This window comes from Rhododendron vialii, chromosome 10a (assembly GCF_030253575.1).
Source record: "Rhododendron vialii isolate Sample 1 chromosome 10a, ASM3025357v1".
In the NCBI taxonomy this organism is placed as follows: Eukaryota; Viridiplantae; Streptophyta; class Magnoliopsida; order Ericales; family Ericaceae; genus Rhododendron; species Rhododendron vialii.
The window spans coordinates 23,099,296-23,109,470 of NC_080566.1; the positions used below are offsets into that span (position 1 = coordinate 23,099,296).

The window sequence follows — 10,175 nt, forward strand, 5'->3', positions numbered from 1 at the left end:
TTCCAATGTTAACGAGACGGAGGAGTGCTAGGTACAAAGAAAATATTCCTAGGAATTACCCTTAATGGGCAAATCAACGGTACAAATACAATTCAAAATGAATCTGTACCATTGATTTGTTCTTTCGGGGTAATTTTTCGGTAAATTTTCTTTGCACTTACCATTTCTCTAACGAGGTAACATAACATCCTCATAATAATGTTGGCATATGTTGCTTATTTAATGAATACTATCATGCTTTCTGCAATGCAGGTTTGCATCATACAGAACTAATACAACAGGGTAAGTTTTCATTTGAGACAGCAATGACCAACCAAGCATATAATTCCTCAATGAAGGAAAGCGTTCTGTCAGTCGAATATGGTCGAGGGTCCTTTTAAAGCCATACTTGAGCACTGCTTGGTTACCCTCTCTGAATCCTTCTCCATAGGCCGCTGAAGTATCCGACTCTATCTGGTGTTTTAAAAACTCACCAAGTTTCTTCTCAAATTGAGATCGTTTACCTTTCTTTGATGATGTGGAACTAGAAGAATATGAAGATGATGACTCCGAAGATGAAGCAACACTACCACTACAAGAAAAATTGCATTGGGTGACGAATGAATATCGTCACAAATTGCTTGTTTTTCGTCACAAATAATATAGGTGACGAAAAAAAATTTGTCGACTAAAGGTTGTCGAGGATTCCTACCTGGTGACGAAATCTATTTTTCGTCACCTATAGTGTCTTTTGATGACGAAATATTTCGTCATCAAAAAGTGAATAATTGGTGACGAAATTTTTTTCCTCACTTATTGTGTTTTTTGGCGACGAAATTTTTTGTCATAAATTATTCCTTTTGGCAACGAAAAAATTCGTTACTGATGAGTCTCATCGGTGACGAAAATTTTCGTTGCAAAAGACATTTTCATATGGGAAAAAAATCCTTCTTTCTTGCTCTTGCTTGGTTTCGAACCCGAGTCTCTTGAGATTTTCGCGCAAGCTCTAACCAACTGCACCACACACACTTTTCAATAAATATTTGAAATATCTAATATATAACATATATGTTTAACATAAAAATATATTTCAAATGTAATTTTGAACTTTTAAACATTAAAATTAGTAATTTTGATAAACATGAAAGTTGTAGGCAATTGAGTTATTGTTCAAACCCAATTTGAATTATCTCAATCGGAGTTTTTAGTAAAGAGTTATGTTCGAAATACATTTAGTGACAAAGCGCAATTCATAAATTTCGTCATGAAAGGTACCCATTTGATGACAAAATATATTTTTCGTCACTAAAAGCGTTAAAATTGTGACGAAATTATTTTTCGTCACCAAAGTTAAGCATTTGGTGACAAAATAAATATTTCATTACTAAATTGGACTCATTTAGCGACGAAATTTTTTTTGTCACCAAATGATTATCTTTGGCGACAAAAAATAATTTCGTCACCTTTTTTTAAGCTTTTAGTGACGAAAAATGTATTTCGTCTCCAAATGGGTACTTTTGGTGATGAAAATATTTTTTTCGTCGCTAAACAGGCATATTTGATGACAAAATTATTTCGTCACGGAAGTTGTCAAAACGGTGACGAATTTACTTTTTCGTCGCCAAATATACTCATTTAGTGACAAAATTAAATTTCGTCACCACTTTTTCGTCACCAATTTTCATTTTTCTTGTAGTGTACTACCAGAACCAGCTGCAATCTCGGAGTCTAGCCACATATGAGCTAAAACTTGGCAGATATCTTCTTCCACATCAGGAGTTAGATTTCGGTAACCTACAAAGCACTCCCATAAAAAATTGATCTTCAGCATATTAGACAGAAAACAAAATGTGTTGCGAATGGGATCCAGGGAGTATAAGGAAGAAAAGAAAGAAAATTATTTCTTTTGTTCACAACACCCCCCCCCCCCCCCCCCCCCCCATGCTCTATTATGATAATTTATTCGGTGCCATGCCACCCATTCTCGGCGCACACGTATGATAATTCGAGGCTTAATAATACTTCATAGAACACCCAACAAACTGGCAGGACCACATGTGATATATCTCACTACTACAACTGATTTCTTTTTAATAAAAGCCGAATATACCAATTATACTTTCAGCCGAAATATAAAAAGACAGAAACGAAGGCGATCATGCGAGTGCAAGCCATAATAGCTCTGATACCAATGTTAACTTTATGGGATCGAAAGCTTGTAAATCACATAAGACTTACTCATACGATTGAAGCGCAACGGAATTAATATTCTTCAAGCTTTTTACGATCTGAGACCCGCTCTACAAGCACCAACCTCGTACACGTACACCATCTTCGATTCTTGCCGGGTAGAGGTGACTACTAGAGTTTGCTCTTGATATCGCAGATCCTAGGGTTCTTAGATGGAAATCCTAGAGAGAGAAGATTTTTCAGAGGAGAATATTTTCTTGAGGAGAAGGAAAGATGAAACTCTAACTCTTTGTTATTGTGTGTATCTCCAAATATCTGTAGAACTTAGCGACGGAACTCTAAGCGCAATCGACGTGCCATTACTCGAGGAAGCTGGTCCTCAGATTAGCGCCCAAGATCTTAGCGACGCTACCGACAGCGTCAAAAATTATATGTTCATGGCGGGACGTGAGATCTCCCACAATGTTACGCAGTCAATCTCGCAATCGTTCACTCTGTCCTTGGAACCTCTGACCATAGCAGTCAACAAAATGGTTGCTACGCTTACAGAGAGGCTACCGCTCGCTCCTCAGCTGCAGGGCTTTCCACAGTTTGGTGCCTTTGGCAATGGTCAAGACCAAGCTGGCTTATTAGGGGTTCCTCCCTCTCCTCAGACATTTTACCATGCAACTTCGTCTAATAGCCCTGCATTCGGGGGGCAAAAAGAGAATGAAGTCGTGATTGGAGGAGCTTCAACGCCTCCAAATAACGATCAAAGGTTTCTTTTGGTCGAGGACCAGAACAAGCTTGACAAGTCTGACAAGATGGACAGAAGGCCTTTGCAAGGAGGCCAGGGCTCTGGAAAGGACAAAGGAGTTACACATACTCCTCAAAGCTCTGATACTCGGGGGGCAAGTCCAACCCAGAACCAGCAGGCAGAAGAGGCGCACCCACAGCCGCCTCCTGAGCCAGACCTAGTCATGGGAAGGGATCAAGTCTTGAACCTGCTCCAGGAGCAGTTAGGACCTGGTTTCAGACCTTTGGGAAGGCCAATGTATAGGAAGCCTCATACCGAGGAGGTGGACAATACACCTTTCCCAAAGGGTTATAGAGTCCTAGAATTTCAGACCTTCAATGGTGAGAGCATGCAGTCAACGGTGGAGCACATTGCCAGGTTTCAAGTTCAATGTAGAGAAGCTGGAACCATTGATGCACTGAAGTTGAGGCTTTTTCCCAATTCTTTTACTGGGACAGCCTTCACTTGGTACATCAACTTGCCACCTAACTCGGTGCAGACCTGGGCACAGTTGGAGGAAATGTTCCACCAGCAGTTCTACAGGGTAGAACAAGAAGTGACGTTGGCGGACCTGTCATGCTATCGTCAAACCCACCTAGAGTCTGTGGAGTCCTACCTCTTACGTTTCAAGACTGCTCGATTCAAATGCAAGATAGTCCTTCCCGAGGCCGAATACGTGCGTATAGCATTAAATGTCCTGGGCTTTGAAATGAAGAAGAAGTTTTATGGAATGGAGTTCAGAGACCTGTTCGAATTATCTTCTAAGGCTTCTCATTATGAAAAGTTCTTGGCAGAAGAGCAGGACAGGAAGACGGCATCCAAAGGGACGTATTACCGCGACCCTAATTACGAGGTTGCTACAGTGGAAGCAGAGGCAGACCCAGATGTAGCAGTGGCTGAAATTATCAACAAAAAGCCATACGTTTGCAAGGCCTTTGTCAAGATGGAGCCCACAAAGCAATCAGCCCAGAGCTCTTTCAATATGTCAACCAGGACCTATACATTCGATGTGGGTAGGGCTGAAGCTATCTTTGATCAACTCTTGGCCGACAAGCTGCTCAAACTGCCCTTTGGTCGCAAGATTCAAACTCCGGAAGAACTGAAGGGCAAAGAGTATTGTAAGTATCACAATTCTTGGAGTCATACTACTAATAACTGCATAGTATTTAGAAATGATATCCAGGACAAAATTGAGCGGGGCGAGTTCAAATTCCTTGAGAAAGACAAGCAGCCCATGGGGGTAGATGGCAATCCCTTTCCTTCAGGGCTGAATACAAATATGGTCTCCGTCAACATGAGGGACATGCCTAGGACTGTTCCTAGACAGAGAATAAGTTTGGGAGCCCCTTGCAGAGCAGCTTGTAAATCCAGCCCAAGCAGGTATTGGGATCCTTATTATGATGAGGGTGATGTCAGGACTGAGCGGGTTAGAAGGTTTGAAAAACTGAACTCTTGGTGGTCCAGACCTTCAGGAGTGAAGAAGCCAGAGAAACCACCTTGTTCCATGGTGTGCACAGAGTGTGGACATCACGCCAGTCCTAGCAAGCCAGTCCTGAAAAGCATTATTGTGGGAAGGGCTGAGCCAAGTCCTAAGGAGCCACGCAGGTCTAAAGGGAGAAGGGTTGTACGCGAATCTGTGTTCAACCGAATTCAGCCAGGGTTAGTTGAAATTGAAGATGAGCTCGTCAACTTGAGGATATCTTCTCCTTCTAGGGATAAATCAAGGGCTGTGAAACCTCCAGTCACTCCTCCAGATGAGTGGCATAGGGTTGAACATCCAAAGTTTCCCTTTGAACCTCCACCTTTGTCCAGATCTCAGAAGAGGCCGCCAACGATTCAAGCAGGCAGCAAGAAGGGCTGAGGAAGAAGCAGACCTACTTGACGATCCCATGAATGAAGACGACCTCATGAATTGAGATGATCCCAAGGGGAAAATGAAGATGGAGATCCCGGTGGAAGAGCCTATGGTCGAAAAACCTAAGGCTAAAAGAGTATACAAGCCTCTGGAAAGGACTATGGAAGAGGTTATCTTTGAGCCTCCTCCAAGGACTTTACCCCAGAAGCAAGTCCCGTTCAAGAAGACGTACAAAGAGGCTGTTACCAAACCACCTCCAAAGCAAGGAACGGTACCCAAGAAACAACCTCTCCTGGAAAGAACTCTCAAGGAGGCTAGGATTCAGCCTCCACCAGGACAAGTCTCTTTACTCCAGAGGACAACCCTTGAACCTAGGAAGCCAGACTCTGGGGGCAAGTCAAAGTTGAATCCACAGGCTAAGGTATTTGTGCCTAGACAGGGTCATAACATGCAATGCAACATGGTCATGTTCTTACCAGCAGATCTGGAAGCCAAGGACAACACTCCAACAGCCATGGAGGGTGATGTTGTAAAGATGGGGCAGATAGCAGAGATCTTAAATGAGTCCTTCTCTGTAGGACTGAATGGGCCTTCAGTGATCGTGCTGAAGGACGAGACCGAAGAGAAGAATGAAGATCGTGTGGCTAGCGTGATCTTTGAGAGGCCGAGTCCTACAATGAACAAGCACATCAAGCCCTTGTACATTGCTGGTTGCCTTGATGGGATGCCAGTGAATCGTATCCTGGTAGACAACGGTTCAGCAGCCAATCTCATTCCTAAGGCCACGATGCAGAGGCTCGGGAAGACTGATCAAGACCTGGTTTCATGCAACGCCACCTTGACTGACTTCACTGGAAATGAGACAGCATGCCTAGGTATTTTGATCTTGAATTTAACGATAGGGTCCAAGACCTTAACAACACCTTTCTTTGTTGTTAATTCACACTCTTCCTTCAATGTTCTACTGGGGAGAGATTGGATTCATTCATGTCAGCAGTCCCCTCAACCCTTCACCAATGTCTTATTTTTTGGAATCAAGACGACGTGGAGGTAATATGGGCTGACCGTAGACCATTCCAGGCCTCTACTAACCATGCTGAGGCCCACCTGTATGATGAAGGGGTTGGTCCAATGAAGGTGGAAGGCCTTGACAAGTATGGCCGCCACAAAATAGCCTCCATTCATAACAAGAAGTCAGCTGAAGAAGTGAAGGCACTTTTTCAAGAATTAATTGGTCCAATGATTACGGAGTCAAGTAGGCCAATTATAGCTTCATCCAAACACCCTTTTCAATGTTAGCAAGCCCTTCAGAAGCAGAGAAACATGTGGCTCTTCGAACCACATTGTCAAGGTTTGAAGCCTATTTACTAGAGAAGAGGCTGATGGGAAGTCAAGAGTCTGAGGAAGATTTTTCGGCTTGTGCGGCCGAAGTAATCAACGAAGACGAAACCTGATTGAAGATCTTGATGAAATCCGCCTGGAAGACCTTGAAGCAGCCCCAGCCAAGTTGGATGATTTAAAGGATGACGTGCAAGATCCTTTGGAAGAACTTAATTTGGGAGATTCAGAGAATCCCAAACCTGTATATATTAGTCAACTTCTGCCAGAGGACGTGAAGGAAAAGTTCATCTAGCTCTTAAGGGAATTCAAGTCCTGTTTTGCTTGGACTTACGGAGAGCTGCCAGGTCTGTCTAGAGACCTAGTGGAGCACAAGTTGCCTATACAACCAGAATTCAGACCTTTCAAACAACTGCCAAGGAGGATGTCCAATGAGGTTTACTTACAGGTCAAAGATGAGATCGAACGCCTCTTCAATGCTGGATTCATACGCACAGCCAGGTATATTACTTGGCTCTCTAATATTGTGCCAGTCCTTAAGAAGAACGGCAAGGTCAGAGTGTGTGTAGACTTTAGAAACTTGAACTTGGCTTCCCCAAAGGACGAGTATCCAATGCCAGTCGTAGATCAGTTGGTAGATGGAGCTTCTGGTCACAAGGTCTTGTCCTTCATGGACGGGCATCTGGTTACAATCAGATCTTTATCAATGAGGCCGATACGGCTAAGACCACTTTTAGGTGTCCTGGAGCCCTAGGAACCTTTGAGTGGGTCGTAATGCCCTTCGGCCTAAAGAATGCTGGTGCTTTGTTCCAGCAAGCAATGAATGCCATATTTCATGATTTCATTGGCCATTTCATGGAGATCTACATTGATGATATCGTGGTCAAGTCTCAGTCCTATGATGAACATTTGGAACACTTGAGGAAGTCTTTCTTGAGAATGCAACAGTTTGATTTGAAAGTAAACCCCTTGAAATGTGCCTTCGGAGTCTCCGCAGGCAAGTTCCTTGGATTCTTGGTCCACAACAGAGGGATTGAAGTTAACAAGAACAAGGCCAAAGCAACCATGGAAGCAAAGCCTCCTACCACCAAGAAGGAGTTGCAAAAGTTCTTGGGTTCGTTCAACTTCTTGAGAAGGTTTATCTCAAACCTAGCTGGAAGGGTTCAAGTCTTTTCTCCACTCTTGAAGCTGAAGGACCATGACCCTTTTGTTTGGGAGGCAAACCATCAAAAGGCCTTTGATGAAATCAAAGGCTATTTAGCAACAGCTCCAGTCCTTATGCCTCCTATCAAGAACAGGCCATTGAAGCTCTACATCTCAGCAGCTGAAGGCTCTATTGGAGGTCTCTTGGCTCAAGATAACGCTCAAGGAAAGGAACAGGCGGTTTATTACTTGAGTAGGTTGTTGACTCCTTATGAAAGGCGATACACTCCTATTGAAAAGATTTGTCTTGCCTTGTACTTCTCAGCGATAAAATTGAGGCACTACATGCTTCCTGTTTTGGTTTACATTATGAGTAAAACAGACCTAGTTAAATACTTGTTTTCTCGGCCAATCATGAGAGGCCGAATCGGCAAATGGTCTTTAGCTCTAATGGAGTTTAGTTTTTAATACGTTCCTCAAAAGGCTGTAAAGGGCCAGGCTTTAGCGAATTTTCTTGCTGATCATCCATGCGTGGATATCGGCGATGAGTCTGAGTTAAGTCTGAGCACCCTCGAGATATCACTTACTCCTTAGACACTGCTCTTTGACGGATCAAGGACTCAGCAAGCCTCAGGCTGTGGAGTAATTATTATTTCTCTTCAAGGCCTGAGGACTGAATTGTCCTTCTAATTTGATTTCCCATGTACAAATAACCAAGCTGAATACGAAGCAGTTCTTATAGGCCTTGAGATCCTAAGAGATCTAGAGGCCAGAGAAGTGAAGATTATTGGGGATTCAAACCATGTAATCAATCACTTGGCGGGAACTTTCAAATGCTATAATGAGGACTTGGCTCCTTATAATATGGCAGCAGTGCAATTAATTCAAGATTTTGATAATGTAATTGTCAAACATGTTTCAAGGAGTATGAACACCGAAGCCAACCGCTTGGCTCAGGCCTCAACAGGTCTGAAGCTAGCTCTAGAAACAATCCACAAGATCATCACAGTCCAAAAAAGGTTGTTACCTTCTGTTAGAAGGAGAGGTCTAGTACTGGAGGTATTTACTTCTGATTTCACAGGTGAAGAATCAGATGATGAACTAGAAAAGGATTGGCGTACACCTATTATTTCCTTCCTAAGGAGGCCTCATCACAGAACCCCTAGGAAGTTAAGGAGAAGGGCTATGAGCTATATCCTCGTGGGCGATGAATTATACAAGAAAAGCTTTGAGGATGATTTACTTTTAAGGTGTTTAGGGCATCTTGAGGCCATGAGGGTCATGAGTGAAGTCCATGAAAGAATCTGTGGCGCCCATCAATCTGGAATTAAGATGAGATGGCTAATCAGAAGGTATGGCTACTATTGGCCAACCATTTTAGAGGATTGTATTCATTTTTCTAAAGGATGTCAACCTTGCCAAGCCCATGGCCCAATTCAGCGTGTTCCTGCAGCTGATTATCATGCTGTGGTCAAACCTTGGCCATTTAGAGGTTGGGCCTTTGACGTAATTGGAAAAATTTATCCGCCCTCTTCAGGAAATCATACTTACATCTTGGTAGCCACGGATTACTTCACCAAGTGGGCAGAAGCCGTACCATTAAAGTCTGTGGATCAACAAAAGGTAATCAAGGTGATCAAGGAAAGAATCATCCATAGGTTTGGACTGCCTAAACACTTGGTTGCAGATAGGGGTACGATATTTATGGGAGAATAAGTGATTAACTTTGCTGCACAGCAAAATATTATTATCTCCAATTCTACTCCTTATTACGCACAAGGAAATGGCCAAGCTGAATCCACCAACAGGACTCTTGTCAACATTATCGAGAAAATGGTGGAAGATAATCCAAGGGCCTGGCATGAATTGCTTTCTGAGGCCTTATGGACCTACAGAACCTCAAAGAAGGAAGCCACCAATATAACTCCTTATATGTTGGTATATGGGCATGATCTAGTCCTACCAATGGAAGTGGCAGTAAAGTCAACAAGAATAGCATATCAAAATGGCCTCACTCCTGCAGATTATACTCAGGCTATGCTGATGAAGCTTGAAGACTTGGACGAAGTTAGGCTTGCAGCCCTTGATCACATGTTGGTTCAGAAAAGAAGAGTCGCTAGATCTTATGACAAACGTGTAAGGAAAAAGAGCTTTACTAAGGGTGACTTGGTTTGGAAGGCAGTCTTCCCCTTAGGAGAAAAGAATCCAAGATATGGCAAGTGGTCTCCAACCTGGGAAGGACCGTACCAGATTGCTCAAGTCCTTAGAGGTAATGTTTATCTTCTTATGGACCTAAATGGTGGTTTATTTAAGCATTTAACAAATGGAAAGTACCTAAAGCATCACTATCCTTCTATGTGGGAGATGAGAGACTGTGGAGAAATTCAAACTACCAAACCATAATGAAATTTCATGGCAAGGCCTGAACGGAGGCCGTAGTACTTACTATGCAAAATTCAAAAAGGCCTCAAGTTCAGGCCGCCTATCATCAAAACCAAACCATTGCCTTGGCCAATTAAAGGAAAGTTCCAGGCTAGGCAAGAAGCAGACTAACTAATTATTACAAACCAAAGTTCAAAAGTAAAAGTTTTTGAGGTCAAGACCTACAGAAGGCCTTCAAGACTGCTTTTGAGGTTTGCCCACGAGGTGTCAAGGTTGGCAAGCCGAGCTTCAAGCGTATCCCGCTGCCCATGAAGGCCTGGGACTTCTTCAACCAGGAGATTCAGCTTCATTTTTTGGCTTTTTAATCCAGCCTTCAATTTTTCATGACGTTGGGCCAGGATTTTGGATTCCTTCCGAAAGTCTTCTAGTCGGCCTTCAGCTAGTGCCAATTGGGTTTTGAGATCTTGAATTTCATCAGAGGTGGCAGTGATGTTTGCTTCATTGACCTTGATA

At 43.0% G+C, this 10,175-nt stretch overlaps 1 protein-coding gene across 1 annotated transcript; it reads left to right on the forward strand.

The window, feature by feature from the left end:
* The first annotated feature begins 8,144 nt into the window (after nucleotides 1–8,144).
* Nucleotides 8,145–9,683, forward strand: LOC131303007 (uncharacterized). The gene is made up of 3 exons (XM_058329798.1): nucleotides 8,145–8,397; nucleotides 8,539–8,903; nucleotides 9,018–9,683. Exons 1-3 carry the CDS (start codon nucleotides 8,145–8,147, stop codon nucleotides 9,681–9,683), a joined length of 1,284 nt encoding a protein of 427 aa, XP_058185781.1.
* The last annotated feature ends 492 nt before the right edge of the window (nucleotides 9,684–10,175 follow it).